The sequence below is a fragment of the Lactuca saligna genome, chromosome 9 (genome assembly GCF_052625555.1).
Source record: "Lactuca saligna cultivar CGN05327 chromosome 9, ASM5262555v1, whole genome shotgun sequence".
NCBI classification, from domain to species: domain Eukaryota; kingdom Viridiplantae; phylum Streptophyta; class Magnoliopsida; order Asterales; family Asteraceae; genus Lactuca; species Lactuca saligna.
Window position 1 is genome coordinate 31,650,836 of NC_136425.1, and position 13,972 is coordinate 31,664,807.

General features: G+C 33.1%; 1 protein-coding gene across 12 annotated transcripts; it reads right to left on the reverse strand.

Moving 5' to 3' along the window:
• Nucleotides 1-683: 683 nt before the first annotated feature.
• LOC145016674 (putative disease resistance protein At4g27220) lies at nt 684-8,830 on the reverse strand. Of its 12 annotated transcripts, none has more exons than XM_078974921.1 (12): nt 8,728-8,830; nt 5,793-8,647; nt 4,943-5,719; nt 3,717-4,692; nt 2,584-3,392; nt 2,406-2,471; nt 2,240-2,298; nt 2,128-2,161; nt 2,003-2,043; nt 1,352-1,595; nt 960-1,028; nt 684-887 (listed from the first exon to the last, which is right to left on the reverse strand). In XM_078974921.1, the coding sequence occupies exons 2-4, from the start codon at nt 8,571-8,573 to the stop codon at nt 4,639-4,641; spliced, it is 3,612 nt and encodes a 1,203-aa protein (XP_078831047.1). In that variant the 5' UTR covers nt 8,574-8,647; nt 8,728-8,830; the 3' UTR covers nt 684-887; nt 960-1,028; nt 1,352-1,595; nt 2,003-2,043; nt 2,128-2,161; nt 2,240-2,298; nt 2,406-2,471; nt 2,584-3,392; nt 3,717-4,638. The 12 variants fall into 12 exon arrangements, with proteins under 12 accessions (XP_078831047.1, XP_078831049.1, XP_078831044.1 ...); XM_078974923.1 differs by having other exon boundaries at nt 2,240-2,301; XM_078974918.1 differs by having other exon boundaries at nt 2,128-2,471; nt 2,584-2,774; nt 3,153-3,392.
• Nucleotides 8,831-13,972: the final 5,142 nt, after the last annotated feature.

Below are 13,972 nucleotides of genomic sequence, written 5' to 3' on the forward strand. Positions count from 1 at the left end.
TCTCGTTGGCATGTTAACGCCACATACCATAACAACTAATAACACCAAGTCGGGACGCTGTTTCATCGAGAAAACGGTGTTATTCAATGTTTTTCGGGACTCAATGTCATTATAACGCTAGTGGGCGTCACCTACACCTACCAATCTAAGTGAAATAGCATGACCTTGTTTATTGGAAAACCTAAATATTGGCAATCTATAAATGGCCTCGTTCTTTATATAAATTATTATCCAAACAATTATCGATCCTAAAATCAAATTAATATTTTATAAATTTCTGATCTATCAAATAAATCCCAACTTCTAATTTTTCTATTGACAAATATGCAAAAACTAAATTCCTATATTTTTGGAAAAGCAAAAAAGATAATAAAAAAAAAACAAAACTTCAACTAAGCAAACAAGGTATGATGGATTTGTGGGTTTTTGACTTTAAAGTCCAACTACCATTTTACATGGTATTTTCCTTCTTGACCTATAAAGCCTGCAATTTCATACTCATTTCAGTTTGATAGAAAACAAAGACAAAAAATATCATTTTCAAAATTAAATTTAATCAAATTTCAATATATTGGTAAATAAGTTATATTTATACATATTTTATGTTTGATTGAAAATATATTATTAGTTTCAAATATAGACATAGGCATGGAATGAGTATCAATCTGATTAAACGAATCACCTTTCATGAAAGAACCATTCCATTTTGAAAATATATTGTCAATCCAACAAAATGAATTGTTCCAATTTAGAAAAAGACAAAATAACAATATTGTACATGGACTTGTTTTTAAATAAGAAACATGCAACATGGATTGGATTTTATCAGACTGTGTTTTCCTTCATCTCCTGTTGCTGCCACCATCATCAAAAGCAATACAATCAAGCTGTCATTTAGTATAAGAATCATTTAGCCTCAGAATGGATACACTCTAGATTAGCTTGAATATAGGACATACCAAGATTTGAGGTCCACAACCAATGATCATGCCATAATAGTTATCCCCATAAGTATACTTGCCATAAATCTATCAAAATTCATCATAAGCAAAACAAATCATAACCACCAATTGAATAAATTATTAAGAATCTCTCCATTTTGATTGTTGTCAACTTGTCAGAAAATTGCAAAATAGTAAAATATGTTAAATATAGAAATAAGTAAGTGTTAATTACAAAAGATGAAAGTTAGCTTATAGAAGGTTAATATTTTATAATTGTCCCATTTCTACTGGTATAGCTTTAAAATTACCACATTACCCCTCCTTAGTTTCTTGAGTTTGTCAAGAACATTAGACTTGTGAGAACATTAGATGCATGAGATTTCTTAACAAATTAGCTTTAAAATTACCTTTACAAAATTCAAAAGCTATGGTATTGTGAAGATCTTCTACACTGATGGAAATATACTTGTAATAACACCCCTACAAAAGCACCATATTCAAAAGGATATATGATAATTTGAAAACGCACATCAAGAATGAAAGGCAATCCAATTGGGACTCATTTGGTGAGGTATCCCACTATGAGATAGTAGAAGATTTTTTGCCCTGTACTTGTGAGAAGTAAGCCAATATTGCAACATTCGACCATTCCTGCATAAAAAGAAACATAAAGTTGACATTAGTATCACACAAGCATTCATACTTTCTTTTTTGTTTTGTCCACGTATATACACGCATACATAATTATCCTCGTCTTCAATTTGATTATGAACCAATCAACATAGAAAGATACATGAAAATAATACACAAAACTAAGCTAAAATAATCATTTTTAAAGTTCAAAGCGGTAAACTCACCTTCCTAAAGCACCAAAAATAAGTAAAAATGCAATTCAAATGACAATATGTTTCAGAAAAAACCATGGTTGGCGGTCGGAAGGTCTTTTCATGGAGAGACTAACACATACATGGTTTCACTTATTTTAGTTTCTGAATTTGAAAGTATACGATGTAAATAATATTGATATAGTTAAAAATGACCAAATTACCCCTCCTTACCTTATTCAATTTATGTATACACCTATGTTACAATGCTTAAACTGCACAAATAAAGCATCTTATGAATAAAGATAATGAAATAATAAAATGAAAATATGAAAATATGAAAAATATGAAAAGCTAACCTTTGTTTGATGTTGTTAAAAACATGCTTACAACCTACAATATATAACCCAAAGTCAAAGATAATCCAAAATATATTAAAATTAGTTCTTTATAATTAAACCAAGATTTTACCTTTGGTTGTATGTAGTCTCGCAAACAATCCACAACTTAGATCGAGAGTCTAATTTCATCTACTTAAATAGAGGGAGAGACCGAGGATGTGATTGAGATATGATCCAAGTACAAAAACACTACCTTACTAACTTTTTACAAAATTACCCTCATTTATTTTACTCACCTTAGATCAATTCTGTAATTGGGTCTCATGGTGCTCATATCTATCCCTACATCTTCGAAACAGTACCTGTCAAGAAACTGGAATTGTTAGAAAAAAAAAACACATAATGTTATACTCCTTGTTACATAATGTTCCTCAATACATTAGTGGTATGTTTCTAGCTGCATAGAAAGCATACCTGGTAAAAAGCGTAGATGAAGAAAGCCTAGGAACAGAGAGGATGATGAAGAAAGTGTCCATTTTTTCTCTTACAGTTCCATATCAATGTGAGTGGAGAATGATCCGATATTGGTGGTGACTGGTTTCTCAGAATCAACAGGTGATGGATGCAATTAAAAAAGAAATGCTAACTTGAAGAGGCTTTTTTATCTGGAAGCAACAGGTGATGAAGGCTTTTTTTTTATCTAAGTTGTCTGTTTTAGCTTGGATCATTTCTTTTTTTAAATCATATTCAAATAATTGTTTAAAATTAAAACAAATGAGTTATGAAATAGCAAAATAAGGGACACATTTCCAAAACCAAAAAGGAATTTGTTTTGTGCAACCTTTTGAGCTCTATTTTTGCCTTTCTTCTTAGCAACACACTTTTCTAATGATTCCTTCCGAGATATATGAATTTCCTTTAGAAGTTTATTCATCAGGATCTTATTTTGTTCTCTTACTCTAATAGTAAAATAAAAGATATCAAATTGAATCATATATTATTTACAACCTACACACGTTGATGAAGACAAGAGAATATGTTACCTGATACGACATCAAATGTAGGAACAGTGGCGAGGGCAAGTGTGACGGATAAAGTTAGCCATTTTGAGGTTTCAGTAGAGCTTGTCATTGACACCATGAACACATACATGCATGGGTTTCTGTGTGTTTTTTGAGGGGTGACTATGTCAAAGGATAAAAATTGACATACATTAGCCCAACTTCAACCAGCTTTTGTTCACAAGAGATCTTCTCATTCATTGCAATCCACATCAATGGAGTCTATCTCGCAGCCAACATCAACCAAATTACACAAAATCAGTAGAAAAAGAAGAAAGTGGGAATTAAGAAAATCACCCAATTTCCATAAGATCATGAACCATATATACATTGCATCTGATTCATGAAATTGACACAAAAAAAATCGAATTATAATTAAAATAGACTACTGAAACACACCTGTTTATAGGGATTGACTAACTAATCGTCCAAAACCATAGAAATAATTTGAACAAAATCCACACATTGAATGAAAAATTTAACAAATTAATCAAGGGATAACAAAAAAATAAAGTAAGAAAATAAATAAATTCTTGAACTACACACCTCGATCCAGCCATTGGAAGAAGCCATGTGAAGTGCAGAATGACGACCATTGCCATAGAGAGCAACAAGAGCATGAAAAATTCAATCTTGCCAAACAGGGGAAGTGTTTAATACATCCCATAAACTGTATGCATCTTTGAGGTTGTACATCGCCACAAAAGCTTTAGATGGGCCCATCGTGGCCCCTTCCGTTGTTGGAAATGTGGTTGCAGATGATGAACTAACGGCCGATCGATGTGGTTTGCTAAGAATCGAATGAAAAGGTGGTTTGCTAACAATCGAACGACAACCTATCAGTGGTTGATCGTGGCAGATGATAGGGTTAGGGCTACTCGTCTTGACAAAAGGTAGAAGTGGCGGGCAGCGGTGACGGAAACGGTGGACTTCCAGGGTGTCGATTACATCTTTGGTGAAGATAAGCGGTGGTGTGCTGCTTGTGTGTGATGTTGCCAGGGAAGAACACTTGACGTCGTGGGGGTGAAGAGATAAACAGAGACGGATGAGATTTGATTTGATAGCAGCGGTTGTGTGTAGAGGAGATTAGGGTAACAACGTAATATCGTGCAATACGTATACAATGTGATTATAAGCTTAATGTTATTGTACATGAGGGAATACCTATTGTACCTCTTAATTTTCAAGAAATAGGCAATATGTTTAATAATATAGTAAAGATAATAGGGATAGACAAAACTTCTATCTTTGTAATTTAATAAATTTTTTATAAATCTTTGATCTATTATTACTCATTACCATTTTAAATTATCAATAATGTTTTTTTAACGGATATTAACCTAATACAATATATAATATATTCCATAATTATGAACCTTGAACCAATAGACAGATACAACAGGAAGGAGATTTGTCTTCCATGGCTACATTGATTTTGATATTTGACTCCCCCTGTTGAGCTAGGTAGTCATTCCACGAGTGAGCTTGTGAAGGTAGAATCACTTGTGTTACCATCATTCAACTACAAAACAGAAAAAAGATGGATATTATACGGGAAGAGAGGAATGAAATTAAAATTTAAGCCTTTTTCTAGCTTATAGACATGGCTAAATATATAATTTTCTTCATTTCTCTGTTAGTCCAATCTTTGTTTATCCGGAATAAAGTAAAAGAACCACAAAATAAAGAAGACCCACAATCTAAAAATGATGGTAAAGTAAAATAAAACATAGTACTTTATATAAAAAATTCCTAAAAATTGTGGAACAAACCTGTTGTTGTAGCCACCTTAGATCGGTGTTTATGTCTCCTTCCATATTATGATTTTGTCCATTAATTGAAATTTCCCTAAGCTTCGGTGTGTTTGAGGTTCCAGCAGTGAAAACCATCATCTCCTTGCAACAATCAATCCACACCGATTCAAGTAATGGCCATATAAAGCCATGCAACCCCGAGGAGTAGAAACACCTTAGGCATGGAAGATCAATGAGGTCTAGCGATTTCAATCGAGGGAACACTAGTTCATGACTCTCACTTGTTAATTCGGTGGCCTTATGTTCATCTTCTTCCTTGAGAATCACTGTCAGATTCCGGCATTCAGTTATGGATAATTCTTGAAGATGTGAAAGAATCGTGGCTATTGAAGGCAAGAGTATGTAAGTTAACTTATGACAACTAGCTACTGAGAGTTTAGTCAGATTCTGAAACCCTACGAAAGTTTCAGGGCCATGCTTCCAGATATGTGTCATCGCAGGCAGATGTTCGAGCTCCAAGTCGCTCAGATTTTTAAGCACCTCATGATCTTCTCTTATCAACCTATCTATGTCGAAGACCACTTCTACCATATGACAACGTTCAATACGTAGTACTTTGAGATCCTTTGGCTTTTGTAAAAGCCCAGAAAGAACGACACTTGATAGATCATCACAGTAGCACAATGACATTACCCTTAAGTTGACAAAACATGAAACAGGAAGAAGATGGTTCTGTATCTCGTTGATCTTCATCTTGGAAACTGATAAAACCTTCAGTTGCATAGTTGAAAGAATCTGCAATGATCAAACATCAGTTAGAAACACATCGCGTCAATAAATGTTACATTAATAATACTAAGAGGCGAACCTTTTGATTTAATGACTGAAGCTTAGGAAGGTTGCGCAGCCGGAATTCCAACAGTTGAGGAGTCGCAAATGAAAAAACGTCTTTGCAAAAACCAGTTAGACGCGGGAGATCTTCAAGAATCAAGGATTTCAGATTTAAAAGCTGAATCTCAACAACAGATTTTTCATCTTTCTTCCTCAAGAAAATTTCTTCTATCATTTCACACCCAATAATCTTGAGACTTTCAAGCTTACGAAAATCCGTTGGAGCAGATAGAGAGAAAACACGTCTTAAATTAACACATCGTATAATTTCAAGATCATGTAGATTCTCAAACAAAGGAAGCTGGTGATCAGGTTCATCGACTGTAATTTCACCCACAACATGGTTTTGGCCCTGACATATTTCTGTCAAATAGGACAAATCACAACGTTCTAGCTTTAAGTTTCTCAACATCAAAAAGTTGGCTCTTGAAGGATTCTTGAGGCTTGAATTTGTTAACAAACGCCAACCATGTAAATGCAAGATTTCAGTTCTGTTGAATAGAACTTCTATTCCACCATCTCTCCAGTGAGCTGGAAAGCGTACTTGCAGCATGTTTTGAAACATCTTGCTCTCAATGGAAAACCCAATACATATCCTGAATCTTTTTAGCCTCTTGAAGATGAAGTCATGTGGAAGAAGATCATAAATGGATAGCTCAATCTCTAACGCAGTCAACATAGATAACGAGTTGAGTTCTGTAATACATGTTGTGATTTGTTCATCAGGCCAACTTACAAGGGTTCCACTCATGTATAATTCTTCTAATTGGATCAAACTATTCAAAACTCCAGGAGCTATATTAAAGAGATCTCCACACCCTGTTAGATCAAGTACTTTTAATTGGCTTAACTTTCCAATTTCTTCGGGTAATTCTTTAACATCGGAGTGTAGAAAGCTTAGAGTTTCCAGTTTTAGTAGATTTCCTATCATTGATATATCACTAGTTTTGTCAAAAGTGCAGTATTCTAACGACAAGTTTCGGAGTTTGCTCGAGACTTCAAATGATACAGGATAGGATTGAAGTTGAACTAACATTCCCCTAAGAACTATCACTTTGAGTTCAGTCATACCTTCATAAAAACCAGTCGGGAACTCCAACGGGTGATTTCCACCAATCAAAAGCAAAAGCTCGAGTTTCGGGCAGTTAAGCCTGCCCGGAAGTTCAAACATTTCATCGCATCTTAGAGAGATGGAAGTGCAACATTCGTCAGTGAGCTCAGATGGCCAAAACGTTAATCCATCACCATGTTTGACAACAAAAACATGTTTGTTCTTGGAAGCAATCTTAAGACCAGAATCACGTACTAGATCATGCAATTTTACAGATTGTTCATGATCACTTCCATCTAACAACAAGTTCAAATTCTTTAGTTTCTGAACAAAAGCATTTATTCGGATCCTAGCTTCACTAACCCCAGTTGTCTTCTTAAACAAACTTAACCCTAACCCAAGCCTTAGCAAATCCTCGATGGAAATATCATGACCTTCAGGAAACAAGCAACATAGAAGAAACACGTGTTTCATTTCATCACTTTCTAGAAAATTGTAAGTCACTTCAAGACTCGAGTACACAGAAGCATACTCTCCTTCAAGGTCGTAGCTTCTTAGTCTCTGAAGCGCATCATCCCACATAGACTTGTCCTTCTCGCTCTCAAGAGCTCTTGCAATTGTCACGATGGCAAGTGGCAACCCACCACACTCCTCCACGATATCTCTTGCTACTTGATGCAGATTCGGATCTGGGTGAAAAGCTTTTTCAGCTGTTCTTTCGAAAAGAAGCCATGCTTCATTCAGTGGCATTTCTCGTATTTTAAAGATTCTATCAGCTCTCATCTGGTTACAAGCACTAATACTTCTTGAAGTCAACAAGATTTTGCAGCCGTGGTGTTGTCTATCTGATCCAAAGGGAATCCCAAGTTCCTCCATGTCAAGCCTTGACCATATATCGTCTAATATCACCAGCACCCTTGTAAGCATTTTTAACCTCGCACTTATCCGAGCTGCTCTTACCAACAAGCTCTCTTCTTGCAGTTTTAATCCCAACTGTTCTGAGATATTATTTTGAATTGTGTTCTTGTTGGGTGCTTGAGTGACATCTACCATGATAATGACGTCAAATAGATGCTCTAACTTAGCTCTTGCTCCGACTTCTTTTGCCATTGTTGTCTTCCCCACGCCACCCATTCCACATACCCCAATCACACAAACAGCGTCATCTTTCAAAGATTCCATGATTTCAGTTCTAATCGAGACCCTTGATCCAAACCCTTCAGAATAACTCAAATGGTTGAAATCTGTGATTTCTACAGGCAATGGAGGATTAGAAACGTTAGTGAATTTGTACTTCTCCTGGAGTTGTTTCACATCTTCCATCATCTTCACAGCCTTCTTACTCCGTGAATACCGTGATTTGATATTTTGAAATCGACCACAAAAACACCAGAACCATTTCTGAACCGAATCCGTTGTAGTAGCTTGTAAAACTTTATCTGCCTCTTTCTTCAACTCATCAACTCCATTCATCCATGCCAATACGTCTGGTTTGATAACCTCTAAATTTCTCATGGCAGCATCAACTGAATGCTGAACACTAGCTCTACGATTTTCAAGATCTTCGACACCATCTCTAAGTTTCCCAATGTTAGATATGTAGTTAAAAAGATACCCATGTTGGTTTTTAACTGGACCACACAACCATTGTCCAATCTTTAAACTAACCTCCACTAAAGGGACTAAAAATGCTAGTAACGCAACCATCTGTTCTTCTTTTCTTGAAAAAGGGACTTATCTTTGAATACGTGACCTTGTAAATCGGAAGAATACAATCAAACCTGAAATAAGAATTGACAGCAGAAATGAAGGATTTAACTGAAAGGCAACAAGAATGTTTACACGAACGGAAAGTAATTACCGTGATTTGGTTTCGGTAGATTGCAGACGACTAGCAGGAAGACTTCATCACAGCCAATAGCAGAATGTGGTACAGAGGGAGTAAACATTGACTTAAACATCTGATTGTGAATAGATGACAAAACAATGATTGGAGTTTGTGTTTAATTGGTTTCTTACAAAAATAGTCCCTAAAGTGTTTGTGAAGGACTTATGTACCCATATTTGTTTGGTTTCTTGCAGAAATAGTCCATAAAATATTTGCGATCACAGGACGACATGCATGCCAAACAAAGTAACATTTACTGCACGAAGATTGTTGTAGCTGCATTGCATAATTAAATTGTTGGAGGGAAGTGAAGAGAAATGGAGAAAATTGAAAAGTAAAGAGGAAAATATGTGTATTCCCTATAATTTTTTTTGAAAGGATTTGGATATAGAAGAGAGAATGGTTCATGTCAATGATTACACATCCATAAAGGGGTTATGATTCATAAGTTAGCGATGATTTCTATAATCATAAAACTCTTGTTCTAATTAAATTCAATGATTCAATACTAAAGCAAATAAATAAAACAACAATTACTCATTCAAATATCAAATTCGTGATCAAAGTATCAAATAAGCATAAGAATTATGAACTAAAATCATAAACATAAGATAAATGACAACCAATCATGAATCCTTCAAAACCCACAAATATCCAAGGGTTTTAACCAAAGTTAACCAAAATAAAAAGATTAGCCACTCATGACAACAACATAACAATCACAAAAATGTTTTTGCATCAAGAAACTAACAATTACTAGAATGATGAGAATAATATAGATTAAGCTCTCAAAAATCACCTCCAAGGTGCTCCAATGGTGGAAAATCGAAGTGTGGTTGTCAAACCTAACCCGTAAGGTAAATGATGAGCAAAATGACTAAAATGCCCCAAAGTATCCAGTTACGCGGGTACCTTCGCAAAGTTGTTAGAGTGAGACTCCACCATCGTAAACAACGTTGGTATGCTATTGGTACTTTTTCTCCACTACACCATCTTACTACTCAAGATTCCTTTGGTCCCCTCCATATCTCATATGATTTAATTTTGGCAAATCATCTTCAAGCTTCAAATGGATAATCCAATTCCATATTCTTTAGTCCATGTGCCATCTTTATAAGCCCACTTCATTCAAGTCTTCAACATTTTAAGCCTGATTCCTCTTTGATGGATTTGTAAACCCTAATGACGCCTCTAAAGCCCACCACGCCCATCTCCAAGCCAAATCGCAACCGCACCGAGACTCTAAAACCCTGTACAATACTTCATGCAAAATAGAAAGTACCTGACACGATCCACAATAAAGAAAATAAAGAATATATAATGCAATACTAATAAAAAAAGACTAAAAATTCTAAAATAAACTATAAAAGGAAGGAAATCAAATAAACTATCAAATGTATTAATTATAAGTATTGTTTCATGCTACTAATATAATTCATGTTTTGTTAACAATAAAAATTAAGTTTCTTAAATGTATTATTAATATCAATTATAATTTTTAATGTAAAAACATTTACATATCCAAGGAACTACCAAGACCATGGGTTTGAGAAGACATTGAATTAAGCTAGAATTATAGTTTCAAATTTTGGAGTTAATATGGTGTTTGATGAGGAAAATAATAAAAAAAGGATTTTTAAGAAAATAGATTTTGACAAGAGAGGCAATAAGTCATTAGAACTAATACATGAACTTTCACCTCAAAAAACCATTCATGTATTAGTATTTTATGTACATAGTCGATAAAACTATTGGTTCATTAGAGTGAAGGTTTGAGCAATACAAGCAGTATGAACTTTTAGTTATGTTTCAAGGCATTACATGAATAACTTAAGAGAACTTGGAAACATAGGGGTCCACGAGCAGAGTCCCTGATTGGGTCCAATGGGCATTGCCCCTGGTAAGATCTAGGTGCATCATCCCTAATAGTGTCTAAGGGGCAGAGCTCAACTTTTCTAGCTAAATAACCCAATATTCGTGTCCTTTAAAAGGGCATTGTTTTCCTTACTAACCACCATCTTCTACATATAAAAGAAGATTAGAATGCTTTAGAACATCTAAAAATTGTTTTCTTCTCTCTGCAACTTGGTCTCTGCAAAAACACATCAATTGCAAGGTATATTTTGTGTTTTAGAATTGGAATATACATGTAATTTTTTGTTCTTGGATTATCTTAAATCGGATTTCATGATACCCCAAAAAAGGTGGAGATCACAGATTTTGGAAAGTGCTTCTTATACACGCTCCTTAAAATTATCGAAGTATTGATTGATATTCAAAACCCAAAGCCTAACACTAGTTTCTTGGCTAGCATACACAATATTGTTGGTTGTTTCTATTACAATTGCATTAGTGAAAATAAGTTTTCTAAAACTAAAACTTTTAAAATCTTATTGTTCTACTATGTCTCTACATAAAATGTTTCTTTAAAATATTTATTATAACAATATAATATATGTTTGCTTATATAAAAATGCTAGAATACGATGGTTAAAAAATAACAATTCACTGTCTGTTTATCTTCTTTGGAAAGCTTTTTTTTTTGTAAGAGTTTCATTTTATTAGTAATGAGTGAATATTAGTAACGACTAACGAGTGAAGACCCATATATGGCTTTAGGCTTAATAACATTTTATAATAATTTTTTATGGGATCTTAATTTTATTTTCGTAGAAGGCCTTGAAAAATCATGGGCATGCCTGGTACAAGTACATTTTTTTTGTTGTGTGTTTGCGTCAACCCAAATTTTGTGATATAACAAAACAAAATAATGTTATAAATCAAACCGAAACATTGTTAAATGTTTTTCCCAAAGGAATTTGGATAAGTTTACAATTAGATGAGAACTTTGGATAAGGTTTTCTCTAAAGGACTTTGGAAGCATTGTTTTTTGTTCGGGTATTATTGAGATGGGTGCTACCCATGAGAACAAGAAGAGAGGGGTTGCGAGATGATCTTCGAGTTTATTAACTAAGGTTCTTACGACGAAGAGTGAAAGACTTGGAGGTTAAAGGTGAAAATTTGAAAGTTCACAATGATTACATGGAGATTTGGAGTAGAGGTGTTTGTATTTAGTGCCAAAAAGAGGAATAAGGAAAAGAAAAGGAGGTGTTGGTGTTTTAAGGGTATCACTAACTCCAAATCAAAATCTATTTTTTTACACCAAAATGGTGTTAGAATCATTTCCAATCCCGTTTCATTTTCATATATATATTTTTTGTGTGAATGCATAGTATAACAACAAATTTGATGTTATGTTATTCATTTAATAGTTGTGACACCCATGTATTATATGAGTTTTAAAAAAAATAAACAAAAATGAAAATCTAACAATTTAGAAAATTTAAACTTATAAGAGAAAAAAAAAAGTAAAATATTAATTATTAAAATTGAAATGCTTATTTATCTTTTAAATTTAAACTAATAATTTAAATAAATAAACAACTAAACTAATTGGATTCAATTAAGAAATTTAGAAATTATAAGAAAAGTTGCAGTAATGAATTGGATATACATTTATTATTATATTTATTACATTTAAGTATTATATTATATGAAATTAGTAAAATGGAAAAAAACCACAAAATGATACATGGATATATAATTTAACGTAAATTTACCACAAAATAACGTGAGACATAATACATAAAAGGATGATAAATGATAAAATTAGTTTCATTTATTAGGGAATATATCACAATGGTGTAAACTTTTTATTTGACCATTTTAGTCTATCATTTTTAATATTTGTTATATTCTAGTAGAATTTGTTTATTTTAAATATAATAATTATTCATATAATATTATGTTATGTATTAACCTCATAATAGCTTCTCATAAGTATAAAAGTTACTATGACGGTTTAGAATTTATTTAAAAATTTATATATCAAAAAGTTTTAAAACAAAATAACATATTTTATAAAATAAAATAAAATAGACATATATATCTTAAATAATAAAAAATGGTTATAAATTAATAGTAATATTTTATAAAGTTTTTACACAAAAAAGTTGTAAAAAGATAATAAATCAAAGAGGGTATTTGATAATCTATATAAGATAAAAAAAATATTCTATGAAATATATTTTTTGATGTAAAAAAATGATGTAGATTTGAAAATAATATACTATTTACACAATTTTTTACGTCATTTTGACATAGAAAAAAATAGGTTCGACATGGTCTAAGTGAGTAGTTGCAAAGGGTGTTGGAGTAGAGGTGTTAGTTTTAATATCTTACTAAAAATGCAACCATAATAATATTATTGTTAATGTGACCATACCAATAAGTAGGGGTGTGCACCAAACCGCACAAACCGCATAAACCGCCCACACCGCACCAAACCGCACCGCCTAATGCGGTTTAGAACTAGTGTGGTGCGGTTTGCGGTTTGAAATTTTGTTAAACCGCATTATGCGGTGCGGTTTGTGGTTTCCAATTATAACAATGCGGTTCAAACCGCACCGCATATATATATATATATATATATATATATATATATATATATATATATAATACAAACACATAAAAATTACACAGAAGATACGAATTTGGTTTTATTACTAATGAATTTTGATATCACCAATTTCAATTTTTGTAAACAAATTTGTGATAGATTATTTATCTGATTGTCTAATGTAACAATGACTAGTATTGTTAAAACATTGGCAAAACCAACTTATCTTGATTCTATAACTAATATATTTATGTATAAATTTTATGTACATAATATTAAAAATACATATCCTTTTTCAAACCGCATAAACCGCAAAAAACCGCACAAACCGCCCGCACCAAACCGCACCACATAACGCGGTTTAGAACCTTCGCGGTGCGGTTTGCGGTTTTCTAAAATTTCAAACCGCACATGCGGTGTGGTTTGCGGTTTCGACTCGAAACCGCACCAAACCGCACCGCGAACACCCCTACCAATAAGGTCATCTCCAATGACAGTTTAATGTGTGTGTGTGTGTGTGTGTGGGGGGGGGGGGGGGGGGGTTAATGAGAGGTTTAATCTTATTAAACTTAAAATCCCCATTGTATGAAAATGATTAGGATTCAATAGTATGGGAAGTTCAATCCCCATTGAACTTTATACTCTCTCTCCTCACACACACACATATATATATATATATATATATATATATATATATATATATATATATATTATTTTTTATTTTAAATTTTAAATTAATGTTAATTTTAAATGTAGTTT